Source organism: Tursiops truncatus, chromosome 20, assembly GCF_011762595.2.
Source record: "Tursiops truncatus isolate mTurTru1 chromosome 20, mTurTru1.mat.Y, whole genome shotgun sequence".
Classification (NCBI taxonomy): domain Eukaryota; kingdom Metazoa; phylum Chordata; class Mammalia; order Artiodactyla; family Delphinidae; genus Tursiops; species Tursiops truncatus.
In genome coordinates, this window is record NC_047053.1 from 4,085,630 (window position 1) to 4,101,047 (window position 15,418).

The 15,418-nt window shown below is 46.2% G+C and overlaps 1 protein-coding gene across 1 annotated transcript in view; it reads left to right on the plus strand.

The window, feature by feature from the left end:
- Positions 1 to 9,742: 9,742 nt before the first annotated feature.
- The window catches only part of HS3ST3A1 (heparan sulfate-glucosamine 3-sulfotransferase 3A1), a 90,184-nt gene continuing 84,508 nt past the window's right edge, over positions 9,743 to 15,418 (plus strand). The window contains exon 1 of the mRNA XM_019944127.3: positions 9,743 to 10,356. Within this exon, the coding sequence (XP_019799686.1) occupies positions 9,758 to 10,356 (599 nt within the window). The 5' untranslated portion in view covers positions 9,743 to 9,757. The remainder of the gene's footprint in view (positions 10,357 to 15,418) is intronic.

Below are 15,418 nucleotides of genomic sequence, written 5' to 3' on the forward strand. Positions count from 1 at the left end.
CCTGGGCCGTGCAAATGAAGCTTCATCTGCCGCTCCCCATCGCTCCCATTACCGCCTGAACCCATCTCCTCCCAACCACCGCCCCCCCAGCCGCTCCCCTCCGCCCGACACCGCCCCCCACCCCCACCCCAGACGGTGGAAAAATTGTCTTCCACAAAACGGGTTCCTGGTGCCAAAAAGGCTGGGGACCGCTGCCCTACAGCATGTTGGGTAGCACTTGGTTCCCTGTATCTACTCTATTCTTCTGTCTTGCTTTCATGCATTCTGCAACATTTCTGGTCTACTTGTTACACTTGTTACACTTTTTCCTTTATTTTCCTCCCCGTAAGGTAATGAGCATGCTCACTTTACTATATTGATCTAAATTCTCATGAATGATTTTAAGGAATAATTACTGACTCAAGAAATGTTAGAAAATCTGAATATAAAAACCATGATTTTTTTGAAATTGTTGATGAATATCCTTCCCCATTAGGGCTCCAGATCTGAATTGCTTTATGGATAATTTTTATATTACTCTCATATAAATTATTTATACTCTTGCCGAACACGGAAAAAATGTAGAATTTCTCATGTCCTTTTAGAAAGCCAGATTAATCATAATAAAAACACCTGACCAAAATTGAATACAATGAAAGTTTAGCCTTTTGAATGAATATAGATACAAGCATCCCAAATAAAATCTTAGCAAAACACATACGATGGCAAAATAAAATAATAACAACAGTACATTACCAAGGAGGTGAATATGAGTACACTTCAACATTAACACAAATTGACGTAACATAAAATATTACATCACAGAAAACAAACCAAAAAGAACAGGTATCTCAGTATCTGTAAAAGGCCTTACACAAAATCTCATTTATAATTAAAGTGTATTTTTATATTAGAAATGAAGTTAGCTAATTCTTTAATAAGATGAAGACTCCATAGTGGAAAAAAGAACAAACGTCATACTTAAAGGTAAAATACAGAATTATTCCATAAATAGCATAAACAGAAGAAGGACATCTGATATTTTATCATCACTTTTGCATTATTTTTATAGTTCTAGCCAATGCAATGTGGCAAGAAAAATGAATGAGTTAGACTTTTTGGAAAGAGGATTTAAAATTTTTGTCAACTAGAGATTAAATAATTGTCTAACTGAAAAACATTGAAACTAGTAAGAGTATCCATTATGGGTGCCAGTTATTGAATATATGTGGGAAAGGTAATAACTTGCTTATATATCAAGGAAAAATCATGAAAAATATCTTGCGGAAAGATTCATTTACAAAACAATCATACATTTAACTCATACAGGAATAACCATAACAAAAGATGCAGGAATTTTATGAAGACAATGAAAAATTCTTCCTGTGGTCATGCAATATAATTCAGTAGAACAGACTAATGGTGATGACGTAGCATAAGGCATACCATGTTCTTGGAAGGGACTATATTGTATTATATTATATTATATATACCTGAATTTCCCCCCAAGAAATCAGTAAATGAAATTAAAGTCCAGTAAAAATATAAACAGCATATTTTGGGGGGTAATTGATCTAATAAACTTAAATTTCTAGGAAAATAAAGGTGTGAGAATAGTCAAGACACTTTGGAATGGTAGTTTAGGGTTTGGAGTCTCAAAGTGATGGTACATAGTAAGTACTATCATGATAGTGTGGTCCTGAAAGTAACAGATGAATAGAACAAAATAAAATGTCCCAGGACAGATTCAAGTACGTATCAAGCTAAATATAAGAGAAACATGTCATTTCAAGTCAGCAAGGAAAGAATAGGTATTAGGAAAACTAGTTCATCATTTGGGGTGGGGGGGGAACATTGAATGGTTACCTTACAACACATAGAGAAATTGTTTACGTAAGAAACGTACTCAGAATAACCCTTTCTTGGTAACTTTCCCGGGTCTCATTCATAATCTCTTGAGATGTTTAGTACACTGGATTGAATTCTCCTGTTTGTAAAGGAAAAAAAGAGACCTAATCATATACAAAGAAGGAACTTTTTTTTTTTTTTTTTTTTTTTGTGGTACGTGGGCCTCTCACTGTTGTGGCCTCTCCCGTTGCAGAGCACAGGCTCCAGACACGCAGGCTCAGCCGCTCCGCAGCATGCGGGATCCTCCCGGACCTGGGCCCGAACCCGTGTCCCCTGCATTGGCAGGTGGACTCTCAACCACTGTGCCACCAGGGAAGCCCCGGAACTATTTTTTAAAATCAATATATATCCATGTCTAAAACCGTTATTTTTTTCCTGGGCAAATGGGTCTATAAAAATCACATTCCTATATAGTCTAGGATTTGAATTATTCCAAATCCTTTAAAAGAGCGAGAGCCGTGTCAGAGGCTAAGCTGTAAAAAGCTCGGAGGTGAGCTTGGGCTTTTAGTGTTTAATTAGTAAAGATAAGCATTATCCTTGCAGCCCCAGCTACTATTATGCCAGTAGTTGAAGGGCAGAATGCTAAAGAGAAGGGGCGATCAGATGGATAAAATGACCAAGTCAGTATGCAGGAAAATATCAGCAGTGATGAACCTTGCGGTCTTGCCCTCAGTTGCCTAATAATATATCTGGAAAAGGTATATGATTGTCGAGAAATAATAATCAGAACTAAAAAGGAAAGTAACAACCTTTGTTGAAAGAGGTGCTGTGCATGGGTGTGTCAAGGCATGCCTTATACGTTCTGGTGAGTTAACTAAGCCTGGGGGGTCTATGCCTACTTCAGAGAGTATAATGAGCACACAGATCTCCAACTGGAAATCAGGTGTGCACAAAGTAACCGTCTCCTGCTTCTGAAGCTGGGTTTCCATTTTTAGCGTCTGTTTTCACAGTAGCAGAAATGTAATCTCAGTGCATTCTGGGGACCCTCAGGGTCTCCCCCTCCCTCCCCCTGCCCCCAGTCCTGCTCTCACTCCATATCTCTGGTTTGGTCTTAGAGATGCCAAGATATCATAGGGAGTCTGGGTTTCGGCCGTTGTTACCCATCCACTGGGCATCTGATGAGCTGTACTTTGTCCTTCCTGTCCTTGGTCACCAGCCCATGCCTATCACGGTTGCGTCATGCCTTGTTCCTGATCCCCAGGCTTCTCCAGACCCTGCTCCGTCTCAGCTGACTGATTCTTCTTCCATGCCTCTGGAGTTTTGAGGGGCCCCTAGGGAGTTGTTGCTGGTGCTTTCTAAGGAATCCACAGCCCTTCTCCTCTTCTGCTCTCTCTCTTTGAGGCTTGCCGCTTCCCTGGGTGCTCCCTGGGGACCGAGGCACAAGGCTCCTTTGCTCTCAAATTCCCTTGGCTCATCTAGGGGGTCGATGTCTCTCCTCCAGCTCCTGCCTTGGGAGGGGGACAGATAGGAAGCACCAGGCTGTCGCTCTCCTACTTTCCCTCTGACTCATACCTCCTTCTCCTGTAACATAAGGAAAGCTTAAAAATCTCTAGAGGTGGAGAACCAAGGAAACTCACTCTGACTCCCCTTATCCTTCAGGTCCATTATTTATGCCCCACATCCTTCTAAAGTTCACCTAAAATATAAACTCAATTTTGGCCTACTACCATAAAAAGTATGTGATATCTTTTAAATAAAAGAAATACCAATATTATAATAAACCAAAGAAAAAATTATGGACTCAGCGTCCTCTACTCTCAGAAGAGAAACTGAGAATAAATAAAAAATAACCGTATAGCCCTCCTTGAATCAACTTTTAGCTCTCTATTATTTATTTAAATAGGTCCTGCTTTTTAACTAACAGTTCTTATTTCTTCCTGCTTAACTTACATTGTAGCCTGGAGATTTTGAGAACTGAGTGGTCAGTCTACTGAAAATGTCCCTTGATCCTTTTGCATGCTAATTCACTTCTTAATAAGGTATATCTCAAAACCTGCACCCATTTCTTTCATATGTCAGAGAATCTGAAAGAATTGACTCAGGACAGAAGCAAGACGCATGAGAAAATCTCTGTGTAATTATCAAGCTTTCCATTTATTTTTGGCTAAATCAATAATTCATGAAAATTACCATTTGTCAAGACCTTAGTTAAAGCCCTATCCCTCGGGGGAGGTGGGTCCCGGGAGAAATAATAGAACAAAGAAAAGTCCAGATACTTGGTGAAATGTCCCCCACCTGGTCTCAAAGGAAAACAAACCCTCGCTATTTGTAGTTGAGGCCCCTGTACGTTCAGAAAACATTTGTCCTTCGAGGTTCCTGACAACAGCAAGCCTTTGTAAAGTTTAGGGTTACATTTCTTGATACGTGTTCCTGAGAACAAGGAATATTACTGGATAGGGCATGGGTAGTGGGAGTCCGTGGTCCAAAAGCCTTGGAAAACAATGGATTAAGCAAAATTTAACTGGTATCTTTACTGAAAAGTCATTTCAGAGACTGTAACATGCTAATGTTTATAAGGTATGCTCAAGAGAGGGTAGTCTTTCCAATTTATTCTATCACAGAATACTTTGCTACGGAACATTTCCCAGGATTAGGGCTATATCTGGGGAAACTCTGGCCTCTTCCAGCATTAGAAATGGCAAGCAAAGACTTGAGCATCCACTCCGAGTGAGACCTAGTAGGAACGGCTCCAGCACCCAGCACAGTGTCTGGCCTTCAGGGGATATCACTAGTCTCTCTCTCTCATCATCCTTTCTTGTCCAAACTACAAAGACTATTATTGATCACCAACAGTGGTAAGAACACTTTTTAATATTGTCTTGTAATTCTGTTTATTTTGTTTCTCGGTCTGGAACTACCACCATGCTCGTCTCCATCTGCAAAACTCTTACTCCTTCTTCTACAAGGTCCTTCTTAAACTCCACTTACTTTGGGAATTCTTGGTGACCTATTTTATTGGAACTCTTAATGACTCACAGGATAGCCATTAATACATATTAATCAACATGTCACCTGAGATTGAGAAAACCATTTTGCGCCCCCCCCCCCCCCACATGAGATGAGTAAGGATCATAATGATCAGAATAGTCACTGGGACCTCTTGTCAAGTCTGCTTCACCCTTTGGTGAGAACGGTCTTGTGTCCAGTGCTGTATCTTCAGTTCTGACAGTGACTTGACTCACCTCCAACTCCCACTTGGCCATTTGACTGCTACCTACTCAGCTCCATTTCTCCAGTCCTACTCGCGGGTCCCCGAGTCAGTTTAGAGCATTCACCAGCATGCCCAACTGCAAAGATAGACGAAAAAAGCTGACTAGCAAACACACGCCAGGCCAGCTGGAGAAGGGCCCATTCAGTGGCGATACTTGGAATGGCTTCTGAGTATTCTTTCATCTGCGACATCTGCCCTATCACAGACTTTATGTTTCTTTGTAAGATATTTTAGATTTTCTCTATTTGTACCCTCTGCTAACGTTACAGTTTGGGACTTTATGATTTCATGGCTCACATCTAACTCTGGACTCTCCACTGGGTTGTCTACATCCAAGCTTTTCTAACCTTAATCCAGCATTCAGCTCGCAGAGTAATTTTCTAAAATGTTACCTTCACTCTTCCTGGACTGAGCACAAGAAATCAGCCGCTCGAATTTGAAGTCTGAAGATCGCAGACCCTAACATTTTTGTCTCTTAAGTTAAAAGAGAGAGCACTGAGACACTTCCTTACGGCTGAAATAAGTAGAAATGAAGATTTGGTCACAGGGCATTACTCAACATTTATTGTCTGTGTCTTGCAGCAGACACCTTAGTGCTTATTCCTTGTGACCTAAAATATCATGTCCCCCACCCCAGTCAGTTCCTTAAGACCCATGTTGAAATCCAGCCCCTCCACCAAATCTCCCTCCTTATTTCTAGCTAATTATCAGGACTCCTGCTTTCTTCTCTAGTCTTGTTTTTGTGCTGATTCTAGTCCCCCCAGTGCCTTCCCCAGGCCAGCCCACACTTGGTTCACACTGAACACAAGCGGTTTACACTGCACGATGCTCCCTCCCATCTCTTGGCTTCTAGGTGGTGCTCTCTCAGACTGGGATGCCCAGCCCCCAATCCTCTAGGTTCATTAGTTCATCAACAGATCTTCACCAGGCATCTCCTTGCACCAACTAATATGCTAGATGTTCCAGGTGTGCTACTGAGGAGTGGTTCCTGGCTCCTTGGAGTACTCAGCTTCTAACGGGGAAACACAGACATAACCACACACCTGTAACATTGCAAACCCTCATCAAGTCTGTAAGGAAACTGCCGGGAACTTTGAGAATCTGTACCAGGAGACATGATCAAACCAGGGACAGGGGATGCAGAGGGAAGGCATCCTTAAAGATGTGTACAGCTGACATCTGAGGGATGAAGAGGGTGTACATTCTGGGTCGAAACACCATGTGCTTTGGGACAGGAAGGGACAGGGCACATCCCGGAGCTGGATGTGAATCCGGTGAGTGGGCAGCACACCTGTGTTCAGTTGAACACAGTGTGATTTTGCATTCTCAAGAGTGTGTGTACGTTTTGTCTCATTAAGATCATAAGCTCCTAAAACAAGGAATGGGGCAGTGGAGCGCCGTAGCGTTGTTCCCGAGATATGTCAGTCTTCTGGGGGAAGGGTGGCAGTATGAAAGGTCCAGTGAAGCACCCAAAATTCTTTGAGGAGAACCATTCATGAATCCATGCACATCAACACCAGACACTCCTCTCACCAAAAACAACATCCTCATTCGTGCCGTCCAGCATGGGAGCCACTAGCTCTTGTGGTGACTGAACATTTGACATGTGGCCCGTCCCTGTAAAGCAGTGCTGAGAGTGTAAAACACACACTGGATTTTGAAGACGTGGTGTGAAAAGAAAGAACATAATGACCTCAGGAATTTTATATTGACTGCATGGTAAAATCACGGTTTTAGGTATGTTGGCTGTATTAGTAAATTAATTTCACCTGCTTTCTACCGTTTTTAAGGTGGCTACTAGACATTTTAAATGACCTGTGAGGCTTGTGTTCATGGCTTCTATTTTATTTCTAATGTACAGAGCTGCCCTAGAGCTAGATACGGTGTGAGTGGTCCTTAGAACCCTGTCTCCTTCATAGTGTGGGTGTTTAATACCCACATAAAGGAAATACCTGTGCTGGGAACGTGAAAGCAAAACGCATAATATCCTACCGTGTTGGAGCTAGAAGGGAACTTGGCGACCACCATTTTCCAGATGGGAAAACCCAAGCATGTTTGTCAACATTTATGGGATTGCGTATACTTTCAGAATAACTTTAAAACTGCCTTTTTTTTTTTTGGTCTCACTTTTGCAAGTCAGACTGAAATACCAAGAGACAAACTAGAATATATTAAAGCTCAAGTTAGTATTAAACCTCAACTAGATTTCTGATGTCCAATTTTAGGACACAAAGAGGCCTTAAAGCTTGGCAGGACTTACTGTTCATCCTTGTACAAGGCCATTGCTCTGCGGCAGTGGAACCTAACAAGCTCTTCACTAGTTCACATAAAAGGCCATTGCTCTGCGGCAGTGGAACCTAACAAGCTCTTCACTAGTTCACATAAAAGGCCATTGCTCTGCGGCAATGGAACCTAACAAGCTCTTCACTAGTTTACATAAAAGGCCATTGCTCTGCGGCAGTGGAACCTAACAAGCTCTTCACTAGTTTACAGAATAGGTTGGGACTGGCACTTCATAAACAGAAAATCACGTCCAGTCCTGGGTATTTATCCAACCGGCACAAACACAGCGATTCTACCCAGGCACCGAGTCAGAACCACCAGGTCCCCTTTGGAAGGTTAAAAAGGACTTCAATTCCACGTCAGATAGAGCACAGGAAGCAGAAGTTTCCCCTGTGAGTTTCCTGCATCCCTAGCTCTGCTGCCGCTGCCAGCCCTGGTCAGCAACCGCAGTGCGCCCCGAAAGCAGCCTGCACAGCTTGCAAGGGTGGGTACGAAGAGGTCAGGCTACCGCCCACATTGCGGGGCGTCCTGCCGAGACGAGGAAGCCAAGAAATCAGGAACAAATCGGACTGGAATTAAAAACCACCTCATGCAGGTTCCACGGGCCACCTCCCTCCATTAAACAGCAAGGCGATTTGTATCCCTTCCTGACCTGCTCTCCGAGGAGGGCAGGGAGAGGATATAGGGTCGGGGGAGGCAAGAGAAAGAGGAAACCGCTTAGGAAAGGACGTATAACTCCTTTAGCTTGGCGAGCGGGCGCGCACACACACACACACACACCCACCCACCCCAGTGTAAGCAACACTAAAAAAATCCCTCAAAAACTGGGCATATGGATTTGGAATTGTACCTGATATAATTTTTTAAATCTTAATTTCTCCCCTTATTTATTGGCTCATTTCCTAAGAGGTTGCTCCTTTCCAGGTGCTGGGGAACTCTGATCATCCTAAACGAATACAAAGGAAAACAATCAGATGAAAAAACAAAAAACACCAAAAACTGCTGCGGGGAGAAAAGGCTTTGCTTCGGAGCCGGCAGTGGACAGCAGAGTAGGTGGAAGGCGAAGCCGCAGCGGAGGAATTCGGTTAGTCCAGGACAAATGGGGGCGTGGCGCGCGGCTTGGTCCCGGGAACCTCCGCCAACAAAACTTCTGAAGGTTCGCGGAGGGGGCGGGGGGCGGGGCAGAGCGGGGGAAGGATGTAGCGACTCCGGAGGGAGGGAACCGGGGCTCTCGGAGGGGTCAGGGCTGCGAAGGGCAGAGCGGCGTCGCAGAGGTTTGGGAACCCCTGATCCAGCGAGCGGCTGGCTGGGTGGAAGTCAGGTCCCCGGGGATCCGGCTGCCCTGGCTGTCAGACGCCCCAGGAGCCGCCGCAGACCCGGCAGCGCTCCGAGGGGGCGAGGCCGCCGGCTGTGGTTGGCGGGGAGGGGTGGGCGGAGTGGGGAAGGGGCGTCGCCCCTGTCGCCCCCGCCCTCTCCGATGTCATTGGGCGGCCGCCTCGGGGTCCGCGCCACCTTTTCGCCGTCGCACCCCGCCCTCCCCGCTGCGCTCGTTCGGGGGCCTGTCCGGCCCTGGCCGTTGACGTCACCTCCAAGTTTGCTGCCCTCGGAGCTCCACGTGTGGCTGCAGCGACGGCCCGGGAGGCGGCGAGCGCAGTGGCCACGGCTGCTGACAGGTCCCGCGCAGCCCAGCTTGTCCACGCCGCTCCCAGGTGGGGCCCGAGAGCCGCCGGAGCGGCTGGGCGCGCACCAAGAGGGTCGGACGGCTCGGCGCGGGTCCTCTGGCTCCCGCTCGGGTAGAGGGACTCGGGGGACCTCGCCCCGGGGCCGAGAGCGCGCGCCCAGGCGGGCCGGGGACCGAGGAAGCGGTGGCTGGGAGGCACAGTCCCCGCCGCGGTCTGCAGCGCACGGAGCTCAGCGGCCTCGGAGCCGCACGTCCCCTCACCGGGACCGAGCGAGGGATGCGCGATCACTGAGCTGGGACTCCCGCCGAGAGGCCGTTTCGGCCCGGGTTTGAGACGCACGCCTTCGCCACCGCCGCCGACACCCCCATTCCGGCGACTCTCGGGGACCGGGGGCGCCGAGCGCGGCCCCGGGCTCAGGACTTGGGCGATTCTCAGACGATGGTTTCTTAAGCACGGCACCACGTCCCCCTTCCCGCCCCCTCGACCGGAGGCTGGGATCCAGCGCGGGGCTCCGGGGGCTCCGTCTCCCCGAGGAGCCTCGGCTGCCGCCGCCCGGGCAGCTCGCACGGCCGCAGGGGCGCAGGGCGATGTGGCCTCCGGCCAGCGCGCCGGCCCCCCCGGAGGATGCCACGGCACCTGGCGAAGTCCCGGCCTAGCATGGCCAGCGCGCTGCCCGACGTCGCCTCCGGCTAGGATGGCCCCTCCGGCCCCGGCCGGCTCCCACCCCACCTCGACCGAGCCGCTGTCCCGCAGCATCTTCCGGAAGTTCTTGCTGATGCTCTGCTCCCTGCTCACATCCCTCTACGTCTTCTACTGCCTGGCCGAGCGCTGCCAGACCCTGTCGGGCCCCGTCGTGGGGCGGTCGGGCGGTGGCAAGGAGGCGGGGGCCCCGGGTCGCGGCGTCCTGGCGGGAGGCGCGGGGGAGCCGGTGGCGTGGCCCGCGGTCGCGCGAAGGAAGCGCCTCCTGCAAGTGCAGCCGTGGCCGAGGCGCCGGCCGCCCGCGCTGCGGGACGACGGCGAGGTGGCGGCCTGGGAAGAGGAGACCCCTGGCCTGGCGGGGAGTCCCGGCGGCTCCGGGGCCGGGAGCAGCGTGGCCGAGACGCCGCCGGGGACCCTGGCCCTGCTGCTGGACGAAGGCAGCAAGCAGCTGCCGCAGGCCATCATCATCGGCGTGAAGAAGGGCGGCACGCGGGCGCTGCTCGAGTTCCTGCGCGTGCACCCCGACGTGCGCGCCGTGGGCGCCGAGCCCCACTTCTTCGACCGCAGCTACGACAAGGGCCTCGCCTGGTACCGGTGAGCTGGGGCCGGACAAGGCGGGCAGGCGGGGGCGGCCAGAGCCCGGGGTAGGGGCTTGAGGAGCCCGTGGTGACGCCCACCCAGTTCATCGCCCTCCCCGGCTTCATGCAGAGGGCAGAGGGTCATCGGTAGTTGTCCTTAAGATGAGGGGTTTCCTTCCCCACCCTGCCTTCTCCCGGGGAAGAGGGAGCGGGTCGGAGGGAAATTTTGGCCTTGCAGATTTTGTCTTTAGTTCTTGGAATTCCCTTTTCCCCAAATAGCCAATCTCATCATTTTCTCCTGCTTTGTGAAAGTTTCCCTGTGCGTAGCTAAAGAGAGAAAAAAAAAGAAACATGTGTCTTCCAAGTTAGAAACCTGTTCACCAATTACTAGATACGTGACCTAGTGGATCCCTTTCCCAAGGAAGCCTGTTTTTATTTCTTCTTCATCTTCTGGGCGATTCCCTGCGGTTAACGCAGGCTTTGCCATCGCCTGTTTATTTATTTACCTTAACTCTTTGCCTAATTGTCCTAGGTAGTAAGTAATATAGACACTGAGTTAAAGTGTCAAGAACTAGACTCTAGGTTTTGGGGAGATATATGTGAGAGCAGCGTGCTTTAAAGATGGCTTCGTTGGCAATAACTTTTGTTTGGGGCTAGGAATGACTTCGTATAAAATGCTTTCTGTATTTGTAGGGAAGAGTACCTTTTGATTCTGGACTGGCAGAAACTTTTCTAAAGATCTCCAAACAATTCCCTTTAAAAATGAGGTAGACAAAATTTTTTGAAAGGAAGAAACGTGGGGAAAAACAGAGATCCTGGTTACATTGTGAAAAACCCTCCTAATACAGTGTAGGAAACAAGTCTGATTTAGGTCTTAATCTTAAACTTACCAGTCTTCTCAAATTCAAACCACCTTTAATAATAGAATAAGCCAAACTCTAATAAATCTTAGTGTCACCTGGATTTTGTTTGCCATAAAATATTGGCCTTTTTTTCTTTCCTCTGAGTATATGGAAAAATAGGCCAGAATTTTCCATTTTATAAAGTTTTATCTTGTTCATTAAATTTGCAATCTCCTTGTTATCTTGACTGAAATCATAGGACAAAAGTTACAATACCATTTAAATATATTTCAAAAGCCCACTCAATTAACCATTCATCCCCAAAAGAGAAATGGATGTGATTTGACAAGTTTATTTACTCGAGGGTCAAGCACAGGAAGCAAATTTACAGTAACCCAACTCATGAGAAAACATTTGGTCCTAAAAGTCGAACTAGAACATTAAACATGTTTAAAACAGTAACTTTCCATTTGTTGGAGAGGAAGACAAAACAACCTTCCCTTACTATAGAATATAGATCATTTAAAATCATCAGCCACTTAAAAAATCCCCTTGTGTTTCTGTCATTTATGTTGTATCCTCTGGGAAGTTCTTATAAAAATGACCTGTTGAATCTGGAAACAACAGGTCCTTCTTCTTAGCACAAAGGCAGCTCTGTTTTTTCCATCAAGGACACAAGAAAGAAGTGATTAAAGACCCCTAAAACTCTTATCTATAGCAGTTTGCATTGTATGTGGCCTGGTACAGGGCTATAAGTGAACACATTTCAAGCCGACTGCCCAAAAACATCTAAGACAATGTTGGACTCAGAGGTGCTATTAAATATGGTGAAACATTTAGTACTAAAACCCTTTATTTTCATTTTGCTATATAGCCTTTATTTCCACAAAGTAGGACTGTTTCTTCCTCTTCCAGAAATGAGTATTTGGGGGCACAGTATATCCACAGAGCTGGATCTTATTTTCCGTTGACCTTTCTGAGCTTGTGTAAGAGAAGGAAGGTTTCAAGGTAACTAGAAACACAAGTATTTAAAAAAAAAAAAAAAGGAAAGGAAAAAAAGAAGAAAAAGTCATGAACTTTGAGGCTGCTGTCTCGTTTGGAAACTGGAGGCATGCTATAAAGTAAATATCTCCTTGGACTGTTTACTTCGGTAGAGGAGTTTTATAAAGCAGTTTATGGTGGTTACAAAAATAACTGCACAGTAGACTTCATGGTTTGGTGAATTTAATTTTCCAAGTGTTGGAGCAGTGTCTTTGTTTTACCATTTGCAGTGGTCTTTTATTGGACGCATAAATTTAAGTTTAAATCAATTACATGGAAAACTATTTAAGAAGTCCAACCTATGGGGCCTGGATTATGAGATTATTTAATGAAACTTTGCTACAGTTCTCTTTCATCTCGGCCCTGAACTTGGAGTTAGATGTTTGTGAAAAAGACTGAAGACTTACTTACCAATGACAAAAAATCACACAGAATGCCATTTAACTATTAGGCACGTTTTAGCTGCTTGTGTTTAGCCAGTATTTTAGGTAAAGGGATTCGGTAAGACCTTCTTGAGTCAGCCCCAAAATTGTAATATAGGGTTTCTAACACACATTTATGACCAGACACACACACACACACACACGAACAGAAAGAAAACCCTAGTATTTGAACCCTGAAGTGAATTATAGAAGAGAAAAAAATTTGTACAATATTTTTTACAATAATTTAAAAAAAAATTTGTACAATATTTTCTCTCATTGACATGGGAGAATCATGATGTCTAGCCTTGTTTTTTCGCCCAGTGAAAATTCTCTCAATTTGTCGTAATAGTTTGTTGTGGCAGCGCCCCCTACCGTCCTGACAACGGGACAGATCTGTTGCTGCTGCGAAGTTGGGAGAAAATCTCTTGGAAACTGAGTTTGAGAGTTAAAAATGCCCGTTGTTAGGATGTGTCAATAAATTTCTCTCTCTGGGAAAAAAATTAAAAGTACTTTATAAACTACATCCCAAGAACAGTGTAATCAATGGTTTCTTCGTTTGGACAAATGTGTAGTAAAGGCCAAGAAAACGAATTTATTTAAAATCTCTAAAAAGGAAGTTATTCTTATTGATTTAAAAATGTCCTAATATTATTCTAAAATAAATGAAATAAATGAACATTTTAATATGCCGGGAAATTTGTTGATGATAATTTAGGACACTTCAGTGGACTTTTCCGGATATGAAACTCCGCTCTGATGGGGTTTAAAAAAACATTCCACATTACTTAATTTAGCTGACATGATATCAGGACAACAAATGTCTGTGGCTACGTGTCACAGGAAAGCAATCCTTCACTGTGAGCGGTTTCCATTTCCATCGGATGTGTGATGGGTTCCTCAAGAAAAGGGGGGAATTGTTTCATTACCTTCAGAACTTTGAGATCTTTTCTGGAAGTTAAGACCAAATGCGTGTGCTGTGGTTCAAGAGCAGGTGACCTTGGAATTCTAAAAGAAGCCCCCTCCCCTACTCTGCCTGTATATCTGCACCAGCTGGAGGCCATGGTTATTTTTCTCCTAAGACAAAAGATAACTGTTTATAAAGTACTTAAAGATATGTGTGTGCTTATATATACTATGTACATATATATATATTTATATATGTATATGAATATAAACGTTTGGATTCTGTAACACTTCAGTCTTTTATTTGGGGACAAGATAGTAAGTGTTCATCATCTAATCTCCTGTGCTAGCACGTATCTTTCCTATATTTTGACTCATTTTCTTTAGTGAGACTGGGTGATTTCCCCAGAGAAGAATGTCGCTAAACTTATTTTACTCTGTAGCATCCAGAAAGATCAAAGATTACTCAGCTTGCAGTTTAGGAGTTGGTCCTTTCCGTGGCTTCATCAGAATGTGAAGTTTTCTGGCCCTTCCTGATCACTGCCTTGTTTATCAAGTCCACGGGAGAGGCAGGCTGAGCAGAGGCACTTCCGGTTCCTATCGGGGGTGATCGGCATCTTGGAGCAGCTGGGAGCAGCTGCAGAGTACCTCCGTGCGTACTTTCCCACCCTCCTGAGCCACCAGCCCTTCTACATGAAGGGTTGGAAGTGAAATTCGAGCCAAGGGAGTCTGGCCACCCATGCAAGGTCCTGGGGACTGACATCCAAAGGGGCTCTGTGTCCTCAGAGGGAAGCCAAGGACCTTGGAAGGGATAAGAGGTGGGGAGGGCGGATCGTGAAGAAGCAGCTTTGGGCCCTGAGTCTAGGGTACATGTCTGTGGTGGGGGGAGGGGAGGGCCCAATTTCTTTCATGCATTTGCTCCCTGGAGCCCTCAGTGACTGGACACTCTCCATCAACTGTGAGGTTGCAAAGAACCCCTTTGAGAAGCTACAAGCTGCCATTTTGTTTGCCCCGGGTTCATCTCCCCAGTAGACCAACCCAGCAGGACCAGTCCAACAGTCTCATTTCTGTGTGTGTGTGTGGCTCACGAGGTTCACGCATGAACCCATACACACATGTATGCAAGAGCAGGTACCCAGTAGGTGGGGAAAGTGATAGAATTGATCACAGAAAAGTTATTTAGTGGTTGGGGAACTTCTGAGCAGCATCAGACACCCAGGGGGAGCAAGGTCTAGGATTATTTAGTCCAGGCATTAAAAACAACAATAGCAAAACCATGTTTGGTGTAGCCTGGAACTGGAATACCTTGTGTGAGTGATTATGCCCTTGTAGTGATGAGGTTTATCAGGTGCTGATGTAGTGTGTGTGGAATGCATGGCCAAGTTGGAGCGAAAGCCCTCCACAATATTGGAATCTTCTGCCTTCCTCTTAAAAAAAATCAAGAAACGCTCTGGCCCAAATATTTGTCTCATAGAATTTCTGTTGATTGGCCCAGAAAGAGTACGTGCCAAATCTGTATTCTGGAGGGGTCATGAGAACAAAATAAGCCTGTGCAATTAATGGCAACAGGGGCTGACCTTACACAGACCAGATGCTCACATCATAGTAGGAGAGTGTCACGGAGCAAACAGACTGACTTGGTATAAACAGCAAAGGCCTGCTATCTCTACGGGATGCATTTGAAGGACTGCACATCACCATTACCATCAGCCACATTGCTGCGCTGGGTTGGGAACTTGATAGACGTAGCGATTTCCCTCAGGGGCACGTCTTCCTCCCCCAAGGAACAGGAACTGGGCTGATAAAGAGCATCCTTTCTCCGTGTGCTTCCCAATGATATTAGACTCGAAGCTTTTAGAAAGTTTGT